Below are 24,136 nucleotides of genomic sequence, written 5' to 3'. Positions count from 1 at the left end.
GGTAGATTAAAAATCTCTCATCGACTCAATGGGCGGTAAGGATGCATGAAGTAGCCGTCTTACTCAGATTTTCACTCTTCCCCGCAAAGGTGCTTTTGTTTCCCTTACTGCCCCTGTCAGCCAAGCATGTTGAGGTGGGGAACGATATTGGTGTTACTGGACAAGGATGACTCTGCATGAAGATCTTTAAAGCTTTATCGTAGACAGGGAAAGATCGACAGCAGCTTATTATGTGAGATTGCAGTATCTATGATCTAGGTAAATCTAGCAGGAGCAAGGATACACAGAGCTCGCCGACTTTCTAAAATCTACAGCAGAGGCAACGTATTTCAAGCCGCGTAAGCGAGTGCGCCATCTTCGAGATTTAACCCTCAACCGCAGCTATTCCTTCATCGTCTCGAACCAACTTGGCTTTATTATAGGCATCATCATCCGTTGGCAACTGAAGATTGACTGATGCAATCCGAGCTGCGCTGAGCTCCAGATCGCCATCGCCTTCCATAGCTAGCACATGACCACCAGAGTGTCTGGTCGCCGCCAAGAAGTGTAAATGGTCGCCTGCGACGCTGATACCCTGCATAAAAGCAGGCGATCTGAACCCAATGATCGTACCCCTGATGTTGTGGAACGTGTGCGAAGCCTGTCGCTTTCCAAGCTCGGCAAGACTTTCGCCTGGTGACTGTTGTCCTCCCACAGTCCGTACAGTGACTGACTTAAATGTGCCTTCAATTCTGTAGACCAGATAGTGATTGTTCGTCGCAGGAAGAAGCTGAGATAGAGTCTCCGTAAAAGAATCCTTGCTCAGTATTTGTTTCGATGCAGTAACATTCGGCTTAAAATCCGTGATCATCGCAAAAGGTGCCGTATTATCAGCGCACGCATCTTTGTCCAATGCTATGACAGAACCATCAGGCTTCATATCATAAATAATCCCATCAAGAATGATCATTTCGCCAACCATATGCCGAAAGGTGCCAAGGCCATGATCGCCATGTGTGACGAGTTCCGAAAGGGTGATTCCTGTCTCGGCGACCCCATCCATAAGGGCTGAGACAACAGAATATTGGAAGAGGTGATTGGATGGCATTTTGGTGGGTGATGTGAGATGTGAGATGGTGTTGAGTGACCGAGAGGCACAGCTTGTCCTTGATTGACAAAGTTGCACGAATGCGGGGTATGAATAGCCCAATCAAGTGACGATTTCTGAATCAAGACGTCATCAGAATCAGCTCGATCAACAAGAGATGACAGTAGCCTCAAGTCACCAAATAGAATACGACTTTTCGCTTTATCTTTTGAAACCACAGAGATATAACTGCCGGGTTAAACAGATTCTGAATAGCAAGCATTGCGAGAAAGCTTGTTGTTCCAATAGCAACTGCTGGTTTGGTCAGACCAACTCGCTCGTTCATCGCTGTCTAAAATGAGGTTTCAGCTGCTTACTGCCTGCCACGTACTAGTGCCCTCGTGTTCTCTTCTGAGTTTTGACAGCCTAATCTTCTTTCCAGCCGACCAAAAGACAACAGCAATTGCTTATCTTTCTAGGTGGACCTTAAGATCTACATATATTCCTGCCAGACGGCTTCCTGGTGAAGCATTGGCCCATAAACGTTTGATCCTCAGCATCTGCGGTACATGGGCACACCGAATGCAAGGGAGATGTAACACAGCAAAAAGCGGTATGGTGGCTGCTTAGTTGCGGGTTGCCGGGCGGGCCGACTAGCTCATGCATCTAGTGGCACGCTGAGCCGTTTCCCCAGCCAAACTGCGATGGTTCAGCTCGCCACAATATGCCCAATTCTCAATATTGTTGCGCCAAAGTGAGAGGAAACCAATGGCAGGAATGTGATATGTTCACTTTTGTAAGACTGCATATGATACTGTGTCGAGAGGGGGGGTTCTGTTGACCGACAATGGGTATAAAAAGATGGCTTGCTCAATCAATGGCACCGGCTCCTTGTCCTTGGATTTCGACAGTTTTAGAATTTCAGTTACTACCTTCTTGTTCAAAGAAACACTCCATACTCTATTTGTCACTTGGAGAAAATGGCTAAACGTGCAGAGCATCTCCCGGCGATGCCGCCCCAGGACCCTTCACTGCAAGTTCCAAGCGGTCTCCGGGTTGCTTACGCCAAGCATCTTCTTGACAAGCATCTCCGTAGCCTACGGTTCGAACTGAACGATGGTGTTGGTCGCAATGAACCCCTTCCCGCAATCGGCCATGCACCATATCACGGACATGAAGATCCCCTGGAGCATCTCTCCGAGTACAAAGGTCGTGTTGCCATCGTTGGTGCTGGCGCCACCGGCTTGTACCTTGCCATGATGCTCAAGTATCTCAAGATCTCCAATGTGGATATATACGAAGCTTCGAACAGGATTGGTGGTCGCGTGTATACGTATGACTTTGACAAGGAAAACGCATCTCCTCATAACTACTACGACATTGGCGCCATGCGCATCCCCGAGATCGATGCGATGCAATCGTTAGTTTGTCAATCCCTTTGCTTGAACAGTAAGCTAAACTATCACAGGACACTTACCCTGATTGAGGAGCTGAAGCTTCCGAAAACGAAGTATGTTCTTGATGCCGGTTGCGAGCCTCAGATGCATTGGTACTCTAACACCGAATCGCCCGAGTAAGAAGACCTCCCTTTCATTCTAAGGTGAAGAATACTGACCTTTAATAGCGGTAAGCCATACGATGAGCGAATGAACGAGATCATCAAAGGTCTCGGGACAAACTGGGACGAGAAGTTTGAGGAATGGGTCAAAACTGGCAAGGACAACCATTCAACCAGAGGCTGGCTTATGTTCACTGATCCCAAGTAAGTACCTTGCTGAACGTTTTTCGCCTCTGCTAATGTCCCTTCCAAGATGGACATATGACCAGACTGAAGAAGCCGAGTCTGCTTCTACGTAAGTCAACCACCTGTGATCTATTGACGCCATAATACTAACACCCTGTAGCTCAACTGGCCTATTCGAGCAGTCATTCGTTGAATCTCTATGCGACTTCAGCGATTTCCAGGCCACGGCTGGTAAGCCTTGGTGGCGTCTTGAGGGCGGTATGACAGTCGTCACCGAGAAGATGAACAAATGCATCGAAGATCCTAAGTGGGCTCCTCACAACCCTGTCTCTCTGAAGGTCACGAAGAACACACCTGTCGTAGCTATGTCAGAGAACCATCAGGAAAACAAGATCGAAGTGACTATCAATGGAGCTGAGGGCACCAAGACTGAAGCATACGACATGGTCTTCAACACCACCGCCATGGGTCCTCTCCAGCGCATGGATATCTCGGGCCTGGTCCCCGGTTTCGGTCTTCCTCAGACCCAGAGAAAAATTCTCACCGGTATCCGAGCTCTCAGCTATGACCGATCTTGCAAGGTCGCAGTCAAGTTCAAGAGCCGTTGGTGGAAGAATATGTACAAAGCTTCAACGAACGGTAGCACCTTCGGTGGTGTATCGGGCTCTGATCTGCCAAGCAGCAACATCGTCTACCCATCTTGGGACGATGGCGATGATACATCTGCTGTGCTCATGACGTCTTATACCTGGGCTCAAGATGCCACGCGAATGGGATCTCTGATTCCTGACTATACGAAGCAGAAGCCGCATATTGACGACGCAGTTGTTACCCAGTGCTTCCAAGATCTCGTCAAGCTTTGGGGAGAGAGCAAGGATCCCAATATCACAGTTGAGTTTCTGAGAAACGAGTATCTCGAGCACCACGCTTTCGCTTGGTCTCACGATCCCTACACCGGTGGCGCTTTCGCTCTTTTTGGCCCTGGCCAATTCAGCTATATCTACCCTGAGTTCCAGCAGCTCCTCTGCGATGGAAAGTTTGCTATCTGCGGCGAGGCACTTAGTCCTCATCACGCGTGGATCTCTGGATCCTTGGATAGCGGATACCTTACCATGCTGAGATGGTTAATCCATCTTGAGGATACCGATAGAGCTGATGCTTTGAAGAAGGCTTGGTTTGGACGCGGAAAGGGTGAGCATACTGCAGAGTATGATGGGAAGTTGATGAGATGGACGGTTGAGTTGAGCCAGCAGGCGGCTAAGAGGACTCGAAAGAAGCACTACTGAGACTGTTGTGGCCTGGCTCTATAGAAGCTTCGTGATGTGACGCGATCGTTTTCAATTGGCTATGTGCGCTCAGACGAAACACAACGAATGGGGAGAAGCTCACGTATGTTAGTTGTATCAAACTTGAGATTTCCTTACACATCTGAGTTTAGTTAGGACAGAAGCAATGAAAACCGAATTATCGTGTTCATCTGAAATCGCTTCTGTCCAAGTATTTGCCATCAGTAATGGCTAGTGACATCTTATGGCGGCTGAGTTCTGGCTGGATCCGATCTGTCTCGGCCTTTGACAGCCTTTTTCCAAAAATTCGATCATACTAAACTGTCCAAAGGCATCGTTGCAGCCCAAAACCACTTGAAGAATGACGCCTGGAATTTTTGGCCGCATTGGGATTGGATCTCAGCTTGACACATTCCTCACGCCTCATGGCCCGTCCCGGCATGACTGGGCAATGTACCACGTGTTGGTTCAAAAAAAGACATAAATGACCAGTGAAATGAAAGAAAAGTATCATGAAATAAAATGAGATAAACTAAAATATGAGATTGTCTCTAGCTTACAGATCTCTCTGTATGTTGCACCGCTATCTTTGTAAAATATGAGAAAACGACCATCACTGGCATCAGCGACGTTAGCGCGATTGCTAGTTCTTAGACTAATCGAAGCCAGCCAAAACTGGATCTCGAGTATCTAATCGGCCCAGTCTAGTCCGTTCCTCTATACTGGAATGGGCTGGAACAAATTTGAGTAACAGAACGAGTTTTGTAATAGTGCTATGAGTGGCAAGTCTGATGGTACATAAATCCACCCTGGAAGCGTAATCTAGATCATATATAAACTTGGAAGATGAAGTGAGACTTGACTAAAGTACACTATCTTTTCACCTTACCATCACCACTTCATACCCTCGGCAAGATAAGAAATGAGACTGACTTCTTTCTTCCAGTCCGCGGCACTCGTCGCAGCCTCTCTCTCCGAGCTATCACAAGCCGAAGCCTTTATCCCTCGTGGTTTCACAACCCCCAAGCGCAAGGAGCTATGGCAGCCAGAAGTCGGGACACCATGGCAGATCATCCTCTCCGAGGTCGTCAAAGTTCCCAAAGCAGGTGTTAGTTCTATGACACCAGATGTCCCTATTTGGGATATGGATCTCTTTGAAAACTCCAAGAACACGATCACCGCTATGCAGAAGGGAGGAAAGAAGATTATTTGTTACTTTAGTGCTGGTTCCTGGGAGAACTGGCGTAAAGACAAAGACAGCTTTCCAAAGAAAGACCTTGGTAAGGTTATGGATGGTTGGCCTGACGAGAGATGGGTAAATATTAGCAGTGTTGCTGTACGAGCTATCATGGCGCAGCGAATCAAGCTGGCGGCTGAGAAGGGATGCGATGCTATCGATCCTGATAACATGGATGGATATGTAAGTTACCCGTCCAAGCGGCTCGACAACCTTCTAATTACTGCCTCAGCAAAACGACAATGGCCTTGGTCTCACGGAAGAAGACACCATCTCATATGTCAAGTTCCTCTCTGCAGAAGCAGCCAAGTACAACATGGTCATGGGTATGAAGAACGGTGGAGACGTCACTGAAGAGGTTCTTCCATACGTTGCCTTCTGTATCAACGAGTCTTGCATCCAATATTCAGAATGCGACTTGTACCAGCCCTACATCGACGCAGGAAAACCAGTCTTCAACATTGAGTACCCCAAGGGTGCACCAAAGGTGAAGGCTAAGGACAAGAAGAAGATTTGTTCTACTAGTGGTGCGGCGGAAGGATCAGATGATTTCAGTAAAGTTATTAAGAAGATGAATCTGGATAAATGGGTCTTGTATTGCTAATGTGGCACGCACAGCAGAGGGTCACATAAGAGAGGGTTAAAAGAGCCTTGATTTCTATCCTAGGATGGGGGGAGAAGTGCTACTTATACTAAAGTAGAGCGCCTGATCCCTGTTGGGGAGGCTAGGCCGATCAGGGCTACCCCAGTTTTTGATAGCTAAGGTTTATGAGAGCACTCAGTACTTGGAATTTTCTTTCCGTTTTCTCTTGAATCGAGTGCATCTCTTATCTCATAAAGTATGAAAGATGTCTCTGAAAGAAGTCATTTAAAAGCCTCTTCAGTGACAGGTAGATATGGAATAGCGGTTTAACATATGGACGGCAGAAAGCAGAGTAAGTCATGTATGTATTTTAATGTCGTCAAGACAGATGGTAACTATATACGTGTAACGTATGGCTCAGAAGCCAGCATGGAAAGGCATGGCAGCTTAGCTAGTGCCGCTGCATCCAACAAAGTTGTTGCCAGAAGCGCCAGTGTGAGTAATGGCACCAGCATACTGGCAGCTGGTGTTGATAATAACACGGTCAGCACCGGGAGAGCCTGGAAATATGTCAGAAATGATTTTGATTTGTCGCTGCTCCTCAACTTACCACCAGTGTAAACGCCACTGGTCTTGACGGGGAACTCCTGGTAGGGACCGTTGACAGGGAAGTCGAAGCCCTCGCGGTTGTTGTAAGTGTGAGGGTAGGTGGAGCTGCCAGCAGTGTCGTCGTTCTGGTAGTACTGGCAAGCAGCGCTGGCAGCAGCGCGGAGTTGAGCGGCGGTGTATCTGGTGCTGCCGCAGGTAGCACTGGAAGACTGGCGGCTCTCAATGGGGCTGGCAACAGCCAGGCTGACAAGAGCAGCAAGAGAAGCGATAGACTAAGAAATGTGTCAGCATCGTTCTTGCTTGGGTGTCTTTTCGGAGGTGCTGTACCTTGAAGAAGAGCATCTTGTCAATGAGTATACAACAACCGAAGATGGATGAGAGCGTGTAGGAATAGTTACATCATGGATAGAGCTCTCTCACAGATTTTATAGTTGATCATGTCTATGTTCTGTCTATACTCGGAACACCAAACCTATCAGTCCATCGAAACCTCGGTGTCCCAAAACATGTAGATCTTCAGAGAGAGAGGCAGGTGGATGAACGCATGAGTCCGATTGGCCGCATAATTGACTTAGTTTCGAGATAGTATCACCACCTGCTTAATTCGGATGTAGGTCCGGTAGATGGGCAGATGTAGCTGGCCAGTCACATCAAAATCCCGCACCGAGAGCGGGTCGCGATCGGCATATAATTGTCTCGGCCAGCGCCCATGTGTTGCTCTTATCGCAATCATTGGAGCCCTTTTGTATTTCATCCTCGGGAATCGGATGTGATACGCCGTGTTAGCGCCAATCGTCTATCTTGTAATTCCGCTTCTTGTCGCAATCCCTTCATCCTGCATTCATTTCATGCTCTCTCTTCTTCGCTTCTCATCTCTCTCATTCATCTCCGCACGGAAAATGACCGACGTTACGAAATTGCTGAGCGACAGTTCTGTGTCGGCTCAACAAGCTGCTGAAAAGCTCGCGACCCCTTGTCTTGAGGCTATCAAGAAGAATGAAGACGCTTCAAAGATTGAGGGGGAGTTTGACAGCCTTTGGTCTTCGGTGCTCTCCGCTGCCGAGAAGACCCCCCACGACAAGCAAGGGAAGCTAGTGGAAACCTTGCATGCGATAAAGAGCATTCCGCAATCTGCAGAGACAGCCAAGAAGGTTGTCGTTTGGGGTGAGGAGAAGCGCTGGGATGAGCTACCCATGTTTGGGGGCAAGGCACGCGAGCAGCTCGACATCGGTAAGCTCCGCTCTCCGACAATCATCAACACTTGCTGACTATGATAAGCACAAGAAAAGTCGGATGAAGCCTTTGTCAATATCAACGGCTTCTTTGCGCGCGCAACTGCTGCTGGGGTCGATGACCTTAGCCTGTTCGCCATTTGGACCTTGCGCGAAGCGCTTGAAGACCCTGCTGCTGATAAGATCTCGGAGACGTCGACCAAGCTATTGAAGGCCTCTTCAGTCTGGTTCATCTACGCCGCCGATGTTCTTGCTAAGGCGAGCAAGGATGGAAAGCAGTTCGACGGCAAAGTCGCCAAACCGGGTGCTAGCCTGACGGAGTTCAAGGACGAGGCCGGATGGAGGGGCTTCAACAATGACAGATGGAAGGTCTGGCTGGATCGGTTGTCGGCTTTGAAGCAAGCAGATGTCCCGGAAGATACCAAAACTTTGGTGGTTCAAGCGCTGAATGGTGTAACAAAGGCTTAGGTGAAGATGTCCTCTAATTAAAACAATACATCGATTTACGATTGACCGTTTGCTGAGATTTGATTCCTTTTTTTGATTCGTCAATATCAGCCAATGGGAAAACCTACGCCATGTTATGATATCCGCAGCCTGATTCTGTTTCAACCTGCAGGCAATGTCAGCCGCACGTCGAAACCCCTCACTCATTTCATCATATTCACCATTGAATTGATAAGCGATTGAAAATGGCTCTAGCCATCCGAGAGGCCTCTGGGCTGAAAGCAGATATTCGTCTGGCCCAGGCGGTATCAGAGTTCGAAGCCGAGCTCACAACTGAACAAAAGCTTGCCTTCAGAGCCTCGCGCACCGCAGCGACAAGCAAAGCGCCAACAATGTCAGACGTTATGCGCCTCACAGCAGAGATGGACCTCAAAGCAACGAGCAAGCATGGTCGCATACGATGTTTCGGGCCGCGATTAACCAATATGCTTCAGGCTATTCAGCAGTTTGCAGCCCTGGACGATATCGTGGTCGGCGGATCCCAGAACCTCATCGCATGTGGAGTCTGGTCTGTGGCGAGAATGACTGTTCATGTGAGAAGAACAGTAGAGACACTCCTATCTCATTTTTAGTAATCATTTGATTAGGTGATAACTGGATACTTGACACATTTGGAAAAGCTCTCTGTTTTGTTTATGGCTGTTGGCCGAAACGCTCCTCGATACCAAGCCATGGCTGCCATTTATCCAAAGTCCAAGAACTTACAGCGATATCTTTGCGAATACTTTATCGTCGTCACCAAGATCTGCCATCAGACCATTCACTGGGCACAAAAGTCTGCCGTCAGCCGTCTTTCGTCATCCATCAGAGATCCTGATATGAAAGGCTTCCAAGCAGACCTTGACACGTGGTCCGCCTCTATCAAAGAAGAAGCTGATCTGTTGCTCAGTCAAGGCCTTCAAGAAGAAGCTAAAGAGAATGCGACATTCCGTTCAATAGTGTCGAGTCGCTCCAAATATCTCCAACATCGTCAAAAGATCAACGAAAGTATTCGCTTTCTCGATGCTTGCTCACAGCACGATTATCGAACCACATGGAAACAGACTCGCAAGCGTGGAACAACTCGCATTTTGCCCTCATATACCCAATATCAGAAATGGAAAAGTTCTCAGACTGCGAGTGATTCAATTCTTTTCCGTGGTAAATTGGGTGCGGGTAAATCTGTTCTTCTCGCTAATATTGTCGATGATCTAAACCTTCTTCAAAACTCAATTACGCTATACTTCTTTGCCCGCCATGACATCCCCGACTCTCTGAGCTCAAGAACCATATTTGGGTCTCTGGTTCGGCAGCTTTTAGAAGTTTTCGCCTACGACAGCAAATTCGAGCACATCTTTTCGGAGTCTGTATCTCGACTAGACTTAGACGACATTGTCAAAATTTTGGCAACCCTACCATCACATGATAGGTATTTGTACATCGTAATTGACGGACTCGACGAATGTTCCATGGAAGAGCAACAGACTGTCCTGCTCAGCCTATCTGCCATCAAGTCCGAGGGCTACAAGATCTGCATATCAGTCAGGACTCCTACGGAAAGCTCAGTATGGAAAGATCAAAGTTTCGAATTTCAGGAGTCTATCCCAGAAGAAAATCAAGATATATTTGACTTTGTGCAAGTTGAAGTAGACAACAGAGTACGAAATGAACGACTAGTCACCTTGGACCCTCTGCTTGTTCAAGACATCAAACAGGAGCTCATTGATGGGGCATGCGGGATGTAAGTACCTATAAAGCTGGAATCACTTTCTTGTCTGACTAGCTGTGCTTTCTGAAGGTTCCTGTGGGTTTCCCTGCAACTTGATTCCATATGCTCCGAAATATCGGATACAGCGATCCGGGAAGCAATCCGAGACCTTCCACGGGATCTCACGCAAACATACGAACGGAACCTACTGAAAGCGAGCTCAGGCGACTCCAAGGGCCACCATATCCGGATTTTCAAACTACTTGTTGGCGCTAGAGAGCCATTGACAACAGAACAGTTACGTGAAGCAGTTAGCGTCAAAGTCGGACATACCACGTGGAGTCCACAGCAGCATATCAGCAGCATCCTTGCTGCCTTGAAGTTCTGCGGTAGTCTTGTTATGGTCGACGAGGAAGATGATACAGTTGTATTCATCCACCATAGTGCTCGGAGCTTCTGTCTGAACTCACCCAGAAATGCAGCAGAATGGACCTTTACCGAGAAGGCTGCGAACCTCGCTATGGCTGAGACATTGGTTACCTATCTCAGCTATAATATCTTTGACACCAGGCTGTCCAGGAATGTCGCTCCCAAGATCAGTGCGAACAAGATGCCCGAGATGGTTGCTTTGAGCACTATGAGCAATCACCAAGCCGGAAAGAGCGTTGCAAATAAATTCTTCAGACTGAAGTCCAAAATTAAACGCGACATTGGCCCTACACTTGCTCGAGTCAGCACAGGTTACCAAGCCAATAATTCGCAACAATTCCTCTTGCTGCCATATGCCAAACAGAACTGGGTAAGGCATACATCGCAATTGGAGAGTCTTCCTTCGCTGCCAAATTGGTATCATCTTCTAGATCATCCCGAGTTTGGTATTGATTTTGACGATATCGATGAAGCTACACAGAAATTCCAAGATATCGTATTCCATCGGAGTGTATCCTTGAGGCTGAATCCTTTTCCTATTATTCCAAGTCTAATCACCATTTGGGCACTAGGCAATGGTCATATACTTTTGCTTAAGCACGAGCTTATTAAAGGTCGTGGGTTACGAAAGCTCCGGGCTTTTGTGAAGCTCTGGGCTCTTTTGATGTGGCTCTCGCAAAACGACGCTTTGAATCAGCTAGACTACCGTCTAGTTAAGTGGTTGTGTCTCCTACTCATTCGTCTGAGAACAAAATCCCCGATTAAAACTCGGCTTTTGAGTCGGCTTTCGGCCTTTGACAACTGCTTTGTTGATTATGCTAGGGAGGCTATACGTTCATCTGACGCTGAAGCATTCTCCTTTTTCCTGGGTCGTTTCACTATCGAAGATGCCCAGCACTTTAAAAGCAACACAAGGCTGATACAGTGGGCTATAGCATCTGGTAGCGTCGATATGCTGCGCCTCCTGATAAGATTCGGCCTGGCGAAAGATTCCCTCATTAATGGTCGTGCCGTGTCTCAAGCCTCGCGACTCAACTCTCCAGATGAACTCAAATCCCGCCTGGTGTATTACTTGTTTGGTGTTGGTTTTGACTTTGACGCTTTGACTGAAGATGAGCTTTACAGAGGCCTCAAACTCTTTTGCGCTTACGTCAGTCTTGAAGAAGCATCTCGAATCGTTCGAGGTCTCTTTTCTTTGCAACGGACAAAGACTGGCCCAAAAGCAGATATTCTATTGGGCATGGCTTGCGCATCGGGCGACTACGAAGTGGCTGAGGCTTTATTAAATTGCCTTGCCAATCCTAATGCAATAACTCCATCTGGAAGAAGCTGTCTGGATATGGCCCTGCACAGTCCATCTCCAGACCGAGTGAGACTCATATGGAGACTTGTCAAATCTGGGGCACAGGCAACTACTGAAACAATGGATCGAGCTTTTGAGATGCGATACTGGGGTCTTGCATTGCATTTCCTATCAAAAAAAAGACCCACTGCTTTGCATTCTAATTTCTATTCAGTCATCACTGGCGACCCGCCTTCAATCATCGATTCATTCCTCCCTGGACCTGCGACCAGAAACCAAGCATACACGCATATATCAGAGCCATGCCAATTACCTATTGTTCAAACGTCTGACTGGGCACACTGGCAGTTCTACTTTGGGCCTCCTGTTGTCGAGAATGGACTTTGGAGAAAGATTGATGTTGAAGAATCCCACCGCCTTTGCCAGTATATCCATTCCCGATTCAAATTGAACAAGGCACCCGGAGGCGTACTCTCCTTTGAACCAAGTATCCGCTACTGCGCTTTACTGCGTCCTGGCATACCTTCATTCAGAATAGATTTAAAACACCGAGAGAGTATTCAGGCTATATGTTTGAGACTCACCACTCCGAGCAGTTTCGTGGTTTTTGCAGAAATCAACAGAAGATGGCAATCAGCATCGGAAAGGCTTGCTTGGCTAGACACGGACGAAAATTACAAAATAATGAAAAACTATGAGGATTATTCTCCGACATGGTATAGCAATGGTCGGAGTGATGGATTAGGTTGCTGGTTACTCCCAGATTCATTCTGGGATACCCCGCATGTTCGGCAGCTGGTTGAACAACGTCAATTCTTAGCGCATCTTCAACTCGACGACGTTCACTGGGGCTTGAATATTTTGCGAAAAAGTCTCTCTTTGTTCCTGAACCTTCCATCTTTCTCGGCTCTAGATACCTTTGACAGACTGTTCCCTTCTCTTCACATTCCGACAAAGCCTGATCGACACCTATGCTTTCCAAAGGGTTTCTCATACGATCTTGCCTACAAGAGCCTTCGAATTCAATGGCTAAGGACTTTAGGCGTTATGTACAACAAAGGGTTACTGGCAAAAACCAATATTCCCAGAGAAGTATTTGTCGAGATGAATGGTATGGTGGAAGTTTTAGATGGGCTCGCCGGGATGCACAAAAACATTCAGGCCGATCTTCATGGCGATGGCTTCATGCCCGAGGTCCTCGAAGCAGCTTTTCTGGGTCCTGAGGGTAAGAGGGTTCTGGAAAGACTGATCAACCAGAACACTCAATGGAGACCACAAGTGTGTTCTTGGATCAAAGGAGTGGACACATCGGTATTCATGTGGTCCATGGGTGAGAATGCGCCTTTATCGTTCACAAGAGCAGTTCAATCACTTCGAGCGGTGGGTATTTCTGATGGGGACGTGGAAATGTTGGAACGAGCACTGGATTTTGCTAGGGCGAAAGTACCAGAGCTAGAGTGACTACGGATCTGCTATTTCTTGTTCACAACTTTCCCTTCAACGGGAACACTGCCCAACGCGCCTTTGCTTTTGCATATTCCTTTCCATTCCCATCTTTTATGACCGCATAAACCACGAATGAAGTTCCGTCATCTGATATCTCCCCCATACTCGCAGTGATCTGGATGACCTTGGGAACTCGTAGCGGTCGGAGATATTGAACTTCTATGCCTTGAGTGGCGATCATACTTGTTATCAAGTCGAGCATTCCAGGAATTGTCTCAGGTGAGCAAAACCCAGCAACTTTGGTAGGGATTATGCCATATTGCAGTCGAGCGTTCAAGATGCCGAGAACGCCCATGACATCGTCCAGAAGTGTTGCTTGAACACCGCCGTGGCAAATGTCCCCAAATCCGCAGACGCCATCCCCCAAGGTGCAAAAGACGCTGCAGGTCTCAATAGGCAGCCATCGCTTTTTCGAGCTGGGGTTTAGAGTTGGCGAGGATGAAGGGTCGCGGAAGACTACGATACGGTGGGAGATGGTCGACGCTGAATTGAGTGTCTCGCTGAACAGCTTTCCGGTACTGCCACGGCCGTCTTGTTTATCGTCCAACCGAGGAACGGCGACTGCATCAGGATGCATGGGCTGATCGCGGCACCACGGTATATCGATGAAGTAATCGACATCCTGCTGAGCGCCGGGTATAATCTTTAGGCCAGACATCTCCTGTGTACGGTCGATTGAGTCAATCAAGTAATAAGTAATATGATGCGAAGTAGTAAGGGTGCCTTTTCAAGAAGGGAAGCGATGCAAAATGAGGGAAATGGAGGCAAAAGCCTCCCTGAGAATTCGTGGCAATTTGATGGAGCCGAAAACAAGGCATCAATGTCGTAATTGGTCTTTAGTGAAGCTATTTAGTGTAACGAGCGCAGCTGAAGGGCTTAGCGTCCAGGGCTTGATAGCTGAATTACCAAATTTGGTAATCCAGACTACTAGCCCTGTCACCATGGAACAGATCTACATACACGACATATTCAACGCCACCGAGTCGGCAAAAGCAGAGCAAATATGGAAAACTTATGATGGAAAGATCTCGAATCATGTTCAAATGTCCATGGTTTTTCTCTCGTTGATATATCTAACATGTGACAAACAAAACCCGCGATGCTCTATATGCCCGGAGTGACCCAGGACATCATTCTACAACAGGGCGACCCGTGGCTCTCTAGAGAGCTTGTCTCATAGGTTGCTGGCGGTCTCTCAGAGCAACATCGACTTGGAAATTTGTTTCGGCAACATACCCTCGTTTACCCAAGTCCGTGCCAGTCTTCTTGAAAACTAACAAGTTACTCTGTATCAGCCAACTCTCCCAACACCGAATACTTGCCATCTATGCTTTCACACCGATAATCTTTCAGCAAGCACTCTTAAGCATAACTAGCTTTGAAACATTTAATGCTTCTTTCGCATTCCTCCTTTACTTCTATACATATCAAATCAGTGCGCGACATCAAGGATATACCTTCCAAAAGCTGGCTCTCCAGGTCGGTTACTTTGACGGTGACAAACACGAGAGAGATGACTTCAACGCTCCTGGTAAGAGCTCTGGGAAGCTTATGTGGTCGCTGGCAAGAACAGTTATAGCAAGAACTGGAATGCCAATTTTGTTGTCCTTCCAGTCAAACCAAAAGCCGGTCGGAGTGCTGGGGAATTTCAGCTGCTGACGAGGGTGTCGTGGGATCGTATTGTGCGCACAAAAGTCTTTAATTCCCTGGTATAATTGTGTGCCCAAAGGCTATCTTTTCTATTCTTTAGTACTAAATACCTAGTTAATTCAATTTTTGGAGGGAGAAAAAACGACATAGAAAGCTGAAATCTGCAATTTGTTGGATGTTCATACTCGGCCGTGCGCTGTTCTGTGAGGGGAGAAGAGCCAGAAGATTGGAGCAAGCCAAATAAGAGATCTTATCCTCCCATACTTCCCTGAAGGCCCCAGGACGCAATGATTATCATACTGAGCCAAGGAATGGCGATAGGAATGATTATATAGTGTTGTAAGAATGATAAGCTTAATGAGTTACTTGGAATATGTCTGTCGCCGATGTTAGACCCACCTGCTGCCTGAGGCATTTCCGTAGTTAGCGCCTTTGTTGTCACAGCGTACCTCCTACACATCAATTCCTAACCGCCGTGACCCTCGCTAAGTTCATCTTGTTTATACATTCACGTCATCCTCTTTGGGTGACACGCCTAGTCACAAGGCTCAGCGAAGCGCCCAGTCGCTTGGCTCTTTCTACGTTACCACACACGGGACATTTGATTGTGCGTCGGGGTTCCTTTCTGCAGGGGGCCGTTAGGCTGCACCTGGAGGCCTGAGTCGAGCCTTCGTCCGCAGTGGAACCTAGGCTGATTCTAGCCCACGCGCCACCCATCTCGATTAACTCTGTGCATTCGCTGCCCACTTCGTCAATCATTCCTTTGATATTGGATCATTAAGACTGTCTCAAGCCATGAAAGTCAAGATCTATTATTTCGCCAAATTCAACCTCCCATCGCTCCTTTCCCTCGCGGAACAGCGTCGCGGCCAGCCATGCACCTGCGACATAACCCAGATGCCAAAATGCGGAAGCTTGAACTGGGTCATCTTTCTATGCTTCCAAGATGGAGTTGAATGGGTTTTCCGCTCTCCCAAGAGTGACTCTGACAGCTGTTACTCTGTTGACACCGCCTCCAAGATTCTCGTCAGCGAAGCATCTACCTTGCTGTATCTCCAAGCAAACACCTCAATTCCGGTTCCCCAAGTTTTCTCCTACAGGTTAGCAGTGTTTCTTATCCTTATGATCTTGTTATTGATCTTTTCTAGCGGATCCAGCGACAATGACATCGGTATTCCATATATTCTCCAGAGCAAGGCTCTCGGCCGTTCTCTAGGATCTTATGCCTGGAGCCCACCACGGTATCAAGTGCCAGGGCTCCAGCATCGTAGCCCGCCGATGCCCATCTCCGATGAGAGCCGAGGGAAAGTAATGAGACAACTTGGTGCCTTCATGTCAGAACTTTCCACGCACCGATTTGATAGGATTGGCTCTTTATTCCAAGATGCAGATGCGAGCTATGTTGTTGGTGAATGTCTCTCGCCGTCTCTTACGTGGCAAGAGAGAGACTCACTTGAGCTGGATCGCGGTCCATTCAACAATGAACACGACTATCTTGTTTCCCTCATCTCAGCATTCACCTCCCACGCTAAAGAGCTTTCGCTTACGCCTCATGTCTTTTTCGCGCCGGTTCCTGACATGGTGGATTACGACAGCTTATCAAGTTATCAGAAAGCATCGAGACGGTGGAATGACTTTGTGGCAATTGGCCAAAAGATTGAGCACAATAAAAATATCCTCTTTTATTGTATTGCAGGGCAACTTCTATCTGAGATGATAAATGATCTCGCTTCAGATGGAGGAAGTAGCTTCACGATCGCCCATCCAGATCTTCATCTTGGTAACATCTACGTTGATGAAAACTTCAACATCACCTCTATCATTGACTGGAGTTCAGCGTCAACTGGCCCAGTATCTGAGATCCTCGCGGCTCCATCACTTGGTAGCTCAGCTGCCCCGCCATCAGCATACCTTGCTGCGGCCTATCGGTCAGGTTTTATCCAGGAAGCTGACAAAAAGACGCAAACCCTACCTGATGCGGTTCTCTGGAAGAGGTCAGAGATAATGTGGTATTTTACTCGTCTAACACGCTTACTTTCCAAAAATGACCATCAGCTTTTTGAAAGGCTGTTTGAACTCATATACAACAAGGACGCCTTTGCGCATGGAAGAGAGAGGATTTTGGGACTCTTCCAGGAGCGCGCTGGTCGAGATGAAAACGTGAGGCTTCTGATTAAACTTCAGGAGGATGATCTCTCGGCCGGAGAGCTACAGGAAAGGGAACGAGCATGCTTCCCCCCGAAGAGAATCGTAAACACAGACTCTATTGCTGTGGCGAGGAAGTTAACGCTGATGTCTGAAATAAATCCAACATTTCTTGCTGATCGTAGATTGTGGAAGTGGGTTGAAGAAACTCGTGAGCAGGATGGACTATAACACTTTACCGCTGTCTTCTCATATTGGCACCATATTGGCGAGGCAAAGTACTTGGCAGGATAAGAGTGCAATATCTCACAACTAATGACAGACACACCGTAAGTACACAACTTGGGTATCTACATGCTTTGGGAAGTAAGGATAGATGAGACAAGGATGTAAGCTTTTATGCGGGCAGTAATCTGACCACAATGGGAATCTGTAGTCTTTCCATGGAAGGTAAACGAATATGGAATATTCTGCTGCACTGAAACTAAGAGAATTCATCGAGACCTACCAGCCCAAAGCTGTTAAGAGATGTGTTTCTTGAGGTTCTTTTACCGTTTTGAGGGATGCCTGAGGACATAATACTATAATATGCCTCAGTTGTACGCTCTTCCTGTCATATCACTTCATGTGGTGGGCTAGAGTCAAACGATGTTTGTTTCTGTTGTATTAAAGACTAGCCTACTGTGGCCTACTTCTTCAGCGTACCTGCAATCTGGGGCTTGAGATACTTCGCGATGTAGTCATCGTTCTTCCAGCCCGACCAATCAGCCTTCTTCAAGCCCCAAGAATCATCGAACTCCTGGATGCCCTGACGAGTATAGTAGCGACCAACAATAACCCAGATGAACCAACTAGCCTTGACCTCGGGCAAATACTGCGACAAGCAGCTCACATAAGTGTTGGCGGTATTGTAATCAGCACCATTCATAGCTTGGCCAAACTCAGTCAGCATAACGGGGAAGACCTCAGCAACGTTGGGATCGCTCTCGTTCATGGCCTGGAAGCCCTTGTTGTAGAGGTTGTAGCGAAGAGAAGAGCAGCTGGTTCCACTGTTCTCGTAGTTGTGAATCTCAAGAACGAGCTTATCCTTGCCGTATCCGACAAAGTCATCTCGGTTGAAGACTTCACCTCCTGGCTGGAGCTTCTCACCGGAGTAGAGAGGAGTAACATAGGTGTCGTAGTTCATGCCGGAGATGACGATAACTGCATTTGGATCGGCCTCGTGGACTGCGTCAGCACCTTGGCGCATGTACTTGTAGAGATCACTCCAGTTGTATGACTTGTCACGGAGAGCGTTGTTGTTTGTAGGCTCACGGGGCTCGTTGCGCAGTGACTGTGTGATCTTGGCGGGCCACTTCTTGCTCTGTTTATAGTCAGTATTGAAACATCATGTACAGGAAGTGGTGGAACATACGTGAGCAGCCATGTATTTGCCACCTCGAACCCAATTGTCGACATTGAACTGGGTATCTCCCCACCAGGTGTTGCCATCTGTACCGCCGCAGCACCACTTCGCTTCGGAAATATGGTTGTCAAGGTCAATATAGATCTGTTGACGCAGACACTCAGCAGCAATGGCGTCGTAGACCTGGAGACTGATAAGTATTACGTCTAGTTGCACGGTGTTGATTAAATTTACCTCAAGACGTGTTGTCTGAGCTGTGAAAGTGGGGTTGTTCTTCAACACCTTCTGAAGAATGATGGTGCCATTCTCCTTTCCAAGACCTTCCTCGAAGGCAGTCTTGAGATCAACGTCTTTACCGTTGTTGGCGTAGATCTGATCAACAAGTTCTGTGGCGAAGGTGAGACGAATAGCGTTCATGCCAATGCTCTTGATATCGGAGAGAACACCCTTGATGGATTGGTACTGCAGACCTTCAGGTACCATGACTTCGCCGTGGCCGGGCCAGTTAGCTCCAGCAAGGCTAATCTTCTCACCATTGGCGTTGACGATCCAGCGACCCTGGGTCTTGAAAGGTCCATTGGGCCATGCTGCTATAGCGTTGCCAATGAGGCAGCTGAGTGCCAGAAGAGGGCTGACGAAAAGCTTCATGGTGGAGAAAGATGACGAAGCTGGGGATTTGATCCTGATTCGAAGGAACGAACTTGCATGAGAATCTCTGAGACCTTATACTTTTCCAATACGACACCAAATTAAACTCAAAAACACCGACGTTCCGGAGCGGACCGAGCTTCTTGGCAATTTTCATCTCGAATTAGACGCGCAGTAACACCTGACGTATGTCCTCCTGAACTAATGGCACGAGCGACAGGGGTTCCAACCACCGAAAAGCTGGGGAAGACAGATATTCCCCCAATCCGGGGAAACAAACTGTCGATCTTGACGCTATTCAGATGCTTGTCTCCCCCGCATAATAAACGTCCAGCGTCGTTGCGACTCCAGAGTGCCCTGTGCGCTTCGGCTCCGGTATCCCCGACCCCGCAAATTCCTGGTTAGAGATGCGGGGTGGCCATCACGAGTCTGGGTAGCGTGAGGGTTCCTCGGCATTGGAGGCGCTAGAATAGGAAATCTTGGGCTTCGGAGCATTTGGTAGCGAGAATTTGATGGTGAGAGGTGCGGATGAACATGCGGAGATCTTTCCTGAATGGAGCCTGTAGCCAAGGCCATTCAAGGATCAAAGCACGGTGATGATCCATTCAAGAATGTCAAGCCGATTAGCCCGCTTATCCCCCAATTTAGCAAAGATGTCTAGGTCACGGTTCTAATCTTCTGCTTTACACTTAAAAAATATCGATCTTTCCGAATATCCAAGTATAACATTCCTACAGCTGTACTAGACATGTGATGCCATGTCAAACCGACCTCTTTAGGGTAGGTAGCCATAATGCATCATAAACCGTACTGGCTCATGGAGTCGCGTTAGAACTGGGGCGTACGTGCTGGAAACCTCACATAACAACGGCAACTCAAGATTGGATATCTGTTCTGTATAGAGTCGTCATTTTAATAGTCATCATTGCCTTTCAGACATCATGAGTAGGCTCGGTATGGACGCCAGTTAAGCAGCTGTAGTTTCGGGCTTCTGTCCCCAAACAACCTTCTGAGCAAAGTATCCGTGATGCTTCCCAGAGCGAATCTCTCTTCGGAACTGGGCAACGTAAACAAGGATCTCATCTCTCGTCCATCCAAGTGTATGCGCCATAAACAGAATAAAGCCCTCGCTATCTGTCTCAAGACCATATTTGGAGTAAGCACCCATGCGCTTCTCAACGGGGTCCGTGGGCCAAGTTCCAACAGGGTTCTGTCACATCCATCAGCATTCCATCTCAAAAGCGCGGAGGCATAACTCACTCTGAAGTCGAATTCTTGGATGTTGATGAAACCGGCCTTTTCCATAGCCTTGCGTTGAGTGCCATCCTCAACGACACTGAAGCTCGTACCGATCTTTTTACCGCCCTCCTTGAAGAATTCACCCCAGTGACCCATAGCAGAATTAGGTGCAACAGTGCCATCGTCGCTGCTTACGTTGCAGGAAGCTTCATGGCTTTCAATCCAGGCGCCCGGTTTGCAGACTCTGTAGGCTTCGGAGAAGAAGGCGTCCCAGTCTCGAACACTGCCCATCAGCCATCTCACGTGAATGTAATCGGCGAAGTCGGACTTGAAGGTCCATTCGCGGGTACAATCTTCGATCTCACTGTACAAGAGTTAGCTTAGCTAGAAGACTCGGGGACATCACGTACAATTGAACATTAGGGGGAACCCAAGAGGGCTGGATGGGAGAAAGGTCCGTTCCGATAATTTCAGCGCCAGGATATTGGTCGGCGAAATCGCTAGATTTATGTTAGACTATTCAGTGGATTGAAGGACACAACTTACATAGCCCAGATACCGGTACCAGTGCCGATGTCAATAGCTTGCTATTAAACAAGTTAGTATCGCATGGAAGACACAAATGCGGAACTTACATGAAGTTTATCTTCTTTGAGAGGAGCCAAGTGTAGTTTATCTCCAAGACCAAGGGTCAGAATATGGTGGCTGATGGCATGTCAGTAATCACCCAGCAGCCTCTACAGTGAACTTACGTGAGATCCATCAAATCATTTTGCTGCTCGTCATTGGAGGCCCTTTAAAAATGTCAGAATGTGTGAATTATCAATCGAAATGATGCTGCCATACCAATATTGAGCATTGCCCTGCTCACTGTGATAGGTGCGGCCATGAATGGTTCTGTATTCCAGAATGCTAGAGGTGATGGAAGCAGTTGATGAGGCGTTATCAGGGTCAAGGGTTGAGTCAGCATCTGCGTTGTCGTCACCCGCGCCCTCAGCCTCAGCCTGTGCTTGTTCCTGCAGTATCCAATAAGCATCCCAATCACATCTAGTCTGGTTCCTTCACACACCTCATTGACCTGTGCCCAATGCTGCGGGTCAAGAATAGGACCCGACGTGGCAGCGGGTGGAGAGGCTGCTGACTCGGTAGTGGCAGCCATTGGAACAGCCTCAGCCGCAGGAGCTGGAGACCCTCCAGTAGCCGCTGGGGCCTCGGGAGCAGCCGCGGCTTGGCGGGTTGGCTCAGGCGTTTCCGACATTGTTTGCTACCACTAAGAAAAAACAAGGCAGAGCAAACAGATCTACAGTTGCAATACCTCAAAGCGAAAAAAAAGAGAATCAAAGCGTCAGCCAGGTGGAAACATGTGAGGGATTAAACACAGGGAAAAGAGTGGTCTGATTTGTTTTGCAGGGTAGTACGGACTAAATACTGCTCCGGGAGAACCCATGTGAGTGTAACTCTCACGATTGGCCTGGCAAGTCCTGAGAGCTTCCTGAATGGGGATATCCCTTGGGTCTAGACTCGTAGCACTGAAGGATGGGGCCACCAGGAAAATGGCTATAAAGGCGAGGAAGGGCAATTCTATGTATGTCTTGGTTATCACTAAGCCTTTCTACTTGGAATGTTTCAAGGACATTGCAATACCTCGCTGGAATGCGATTTGTAGCGTGTTGTTCCAGGAATCGAGAACTGGAAACTTGCGGTAGTGGGGTTCTCGGCTTCGGACAGCAGCCAGATCAGGCTAATCACCATTTAACAGGCCACGCAGCACCTGGAAAAGATATCATCCGCCACGAATAAAATGTTGAGAGCTCATACGATTATCACTAAAATCAACTGATTATGTACATAACTCCGCCGCCCTCTGATCCACCGAGTTAACATGCTCTGAATCATCAATATCACCGATATGTAACCCCATCGCCATGCCCCGCGCCATGTGTACAAGCATATGGCAATGCAACGCCCATATTCCCGGGTTATCAGCTACCAACGCCAACACGACGTGACCCCGCCGTGGTACACTAACAGTGTCCTTTCGCACCGGAAACTCAAGATTCAAGCCGTTCGGTGGCGCCTCGTCTATGTAGGGATTGTAACTGCCCCAGCTCCCGCGGCCTGGATTTCTGTATGATGATAGAACGTAGAACGAATGTCCATGAAGATGAAACGGATGCGCACCATCGTCCAGGTTGTTGATGACGATGTCGACTCTCTTTGGTTTGCCGTCCGATATTCCGATAAATGGGACTAGTTGGTTTTCATCCCATGAAATTCGGTTTTGGGCCAGTAGAGGTGGAGTTTGTGGCGTCCAGGATGTATGATTGATGAATCCGACTGGTGCATAGTCCATGTGCGCCAGCTTCTCAACTTTAGCGTAGAGAAGAATAGTCTGTTCAGCCTTTGCTGGGAGATCCGATGCCTTGGTAGCAGCTTTGAGATTCTGCGAGTCAAGGGCCTGGATCTCATTTTGTTGCAAAGGCTGAGGAACAACTTCATGAGATGAACCCTTTATGCTTGAGCTGAATATTGGGAAGCTTTGGGTTGGATTTAGTGCTGGGTTAGGATAGCCAAAGTTTCTGTCAAAATTGTTAGTCCTGATCTCGATTGGTATGTGAATAGATGATACGCACTCATCGTCCATATAAACCGTAAGCCAACGGTCGCCTACATACTTCTTCTTCCACTCAACCTCGAGGTCAACTCTTTCACCAGGATAGAGAACACCGACCGTTTCGGTAGCTTCAGCCTTGACAGAGAAGCCTCCATCCACGCGAAGTGGCCGAATGATGGCGCCATCGATCCTCAAGGAAAGGCCTGCAACGGAACCTGTATTGACTACTCTAAGTCTGACCTTCTTCTGACTCCCAGACATGATAAGGGGTTTGAGGTCGCTAAGATGGACTTGAGAGCAAACAACTGGTCGCGCAGGAACAGCCATAGAGCAGTTGAAGCGTCCCTGACCATTGACCAGCAACGAATCTGGGACCGGTTCATTCCCTCGACTACTCGCATCGGCATACCAGCCCAGGACTTCCGTTTGGTTTCGGTGAAACCAATCACCGATCATGAGCAGGTAATCTTCCGTCGGGAGGTCAACCTCATTTGGAGAATGAACAACGAGACCTCCCCATAGTCCATCAGCGCGTTGAACATCAGAATGAGAATGCCACCAGAAAGTGCCTTGTTCCTCGGCGCCGATGGTGAAGTTGTAAGTGAAACTTGTGCCGTGAGTGAGGGGACATTGTGTAAACCCAACAGCGCCGTCCATACTGTTCTGGCCTTTCATACGCAGGCCATGCCAATGAAGAGATAGGCCCTCATCTTGAAGTCCATTGTGAACATGAATCACAATTCGGTCACCAGACCGGGCCTCGATGAGAGGTCCTGGAAACTCATCTGCGCAAGTCAGTAACGGTATACATCATGTTTGACGAGGGCCTCACTGTTAACTAGGTACACCCGCTTCTCAACGCCATCTGGTGACCTGATTCCGGCTTTGATAGTCCAGTTGAAATATTGCGTTGTTGGATGACGTGTTACGTGATCCTCAGGATGGAGTCGGTACCCAAGATGGCCGATAGTATCATCACCTGGTGGGCTCCTTGACGGGCCATACAATGCGACTACGACCCCGATTGCCGATAGTAGTGCAACCACGATAAGAGATGTTATCCATCTCCAACCGCACGTGCAACATACCGAAGGCGGGGTTCGATCATCTCGCACCTTGACCTCCTCTCCCAGTGCAAACTCCTCAAGCAAAGCATCGGCTTCTTCATCGTGAGCGACCATTTTGGTATGTGCCTCAACCCAAACTCACAAAAGCGCATGATCGAAAGCTCTTTTGTGATGGAAGC

At 48.0% G+C, this 24,136-nt stretch overlaps 11 protein-coding genes across 11 annotated transcripts; 5 read left to right on the top strand and 6 right to left on the bottom strand.

Annotated features, from left to right (window-relative positions):
* Positions 1-364: 364 nt before the first annotated feature.
* FMAN_06617 (uncharacterized protein) lies at positions 365-1,087 on the bottom strand (the record flags this gene model as incomplete). Its single annotated transcript, XM_041826579.1, has 1 exon — positions 365-1,087. The coding sequence occupies one exon, from the start codon at positions 1,085-1,087 to the stop codon at positions 365-367; it is 723 nt and encodes a 240-aa protein (XP_041677628.1).
* A 959-nt stretch (positions 1,088-2,046) lies between these two features.
* On the top strand, positions 2,047-4,096 carry FMAN_06618 (uncharacterized protein; the record flags this gene model as incomplete). The annotated part of the gene is made up of 4 exons (XM_041826578.1): positions 2,047-2,639; positions 2,691-2,828; positions 2,878-2,919; positions 2,971-4,096. The coding sequence occupies 4 exons, from the start codon at positions 2,047-2,049 to the stop codon at positions 4,094-4,096; spliced, it is 1,899 nt and encodes a 632-aa protein (XP_041677627.1).
* Positions 4,097-5,018: 922 nt separating this feature from the next.
* FMAN_06619 (related to endo alpha-1,4 polygalactosaminidase precursor) lies at positions 5,019-5,937 on the top strand (the record flags this gene model as incomplete). The annotated part of the gene is made up of 2 exons (XM_041826577.1): positions 5,019-5,516; positions 5,566-5,937. The coding sequence occupies 2 exons, from the start codon at positions 5,019-5,021 to the stop codon at positions 5,935-5,937; spliced, it is 870 nt and encodes a 289-aa protein (XP_041677626.1).
* Positions 5,938-6,363: 426 nt separating this feature from the next.
* FMAN_06620 (Guanyl-specific ribonuclease F1) lies at positions 6,364-6,867 on the bottom strand (the record flags this gene model as incomplete). The annotated part of the gene is made up of 3 exons (XM_041826576.1): positions 6,364-6,476; positions 6,527-6,797; positions 6,853-6,867. 3 exons carry the CDS (start codon positions 6,865-6,867, stop codon positions 6,364-6,366), a joined length of 399 nt encoding a protein of 132 aa, XP_041677625.1.
* Positions 6,868-7,424: 557 nt separating this feature from the next.
* On the top strand, positions 7,425-8,225 carry FMAN_06621 (uncharacterized protein; the record flags this gene model as incomplete). The annotated part of the gene is made up of 2 exons (XM_041826574.1): positions 7,425-7,755; positions 7,804-8,225. 2 exons carry the CDS (start codon positions 7,425-7,427, stop codon positions 8,223-8,225), a joined length of 753 nt encoding a protein of 250 aa, XP_041677624.1.
* Positions 8,226-8,449: 224 nt separating this feature from the next.
* FMAN_06622 (uncharacterized protein) lies at positions 8,450-13,144 on the top strand (the record flags this gene model as incomplete). The annotated part of the gene is made up of 3 exons (XM_041826573.1): positions 8,450-8,797; positions 8,852-9,984; positions 10,042-13,144. The coding sequence occupies 3 exons, from the start codon at positions 8,450-8,452 to the stop codon at positions 13,142-13,144; spliced, it is 4,584 nt and encodes a 1,527-aa protein (XP_041677623.1).
* Positions 13,145-13,166: 22 nt separating this feature from the next.
* FMAN_06623 (uncharacterized protein) lies at positions 13,167-13,847 on the bottom strand (the record flags this gene model as incomplete). The annotated part of the gene is made up of 1 exon (XM_041826572.1): positions 13,167-13,847. One exon carries the CDS (start codon positions 13,845-13,847, stop codon positions 13,167-13,169), a length of 681 nt encoding a protein of 226 aa, XP_041677622.1.
* A 1,787-nt stretch (positions 13,848-15,634) lies between these two features.
* Positions 15,635-17,215, top strand: FMAN_06624 (uncharacterized protein; the record flags this gene model as incomplete). Its single annotated transcript, XM_041826571.1, has 2 exons — positions 15,635-15,939; positions 15,988-17,215. The coding sequence occupies 2 exons, from the start codon at positions 15,635-15,637 to the stop codon at positions 17,213-17,215; spliced, it is 1,533 nt and encodes a 510-aa protein (XP_041677621.1).
* A 457-nt stretch (positions 17,216-17,672) lies between these two features.
* FMAN_06625 (uncharacterized protein) lies at positions 17,673-19,037 on the bottom strand (the record flags this gene model as incomplete). Its single annotated transcript, XM_041826570.1, has 3 exons — positions 17,673-18,347; positions 18,399-18,572; positions 18,624-19,037. The coding sequence occupies 3 exons, from the start codon at positions 19,035-19,037 to the stop codon at positions 17,673-17,675; spliced, it is 1,263 nt and encodes a 420-aa protein (XP_041677620.1).
* Positions 19,038-20,004: 967 nt separating this feature from the next.
* Positions 20,005-21,534, bottom strand: FMAN_06626 (uncharacterized protein; the record flags this gene model as incomplete). Its single annotated transcript, XM_041826569.1, has 8 exons — positions 20,005-20,247; positions 20,298-20,640; positions 20,687-20,776; positions 20,823-20,863; positions 20,912-20,981; positions 21,029-21,070; positions 21,123-21,292; positions 21,346-21,534. 8 exons carry the CDS (start codon positions 21,532-21,534, stop codon positions 20,005-20,007), a joined length of 1,188 nt encoding a protein of 395 aa, XP_041677619.1.
* Positions 21,535-22,116: 582 nt separating this feature from the next.
* On the bottom strand, positions 22,117-24,071 carry FMAN_06627 (putative multicopper oxidase; the record flags this gene model as incomplete). Its single annotated transcript, XM_041826568.1, has 3 exons — positions 22,117-22,855; positions 22,910-23,675; positions 23,723-24,071. The coding sequence occupies 3 exons, from the start codon at positions 24,069-24,071 to the stop codon at positions 22,117-22,119; spliced, it is 1,854 nt and encodes a 617-aa protein (XP_041677618.1).
* Between the last annotated feature and the right edge of the window lie 65 nt (positions 24,072-24,136).

Source organism: Fusarium mangiferae, assembly GCF_900044065.1.
Source record: "Fusarium mangiferae strain MRC7560 genome assembly, contig: FMAN_scaffold002, whole genome shotgun sequence".
Taxonomy (NCBI): domain Eukaryota; kingdom Fungi; phylum Ascomycota; class Sordariomycetes; order Hypocreales; family Nectriaceae; genus Fusarium; species Fusarium mangiferae.
This window is presented reverse-complemented; position numbering and strand designations above follow the sequence as displayed.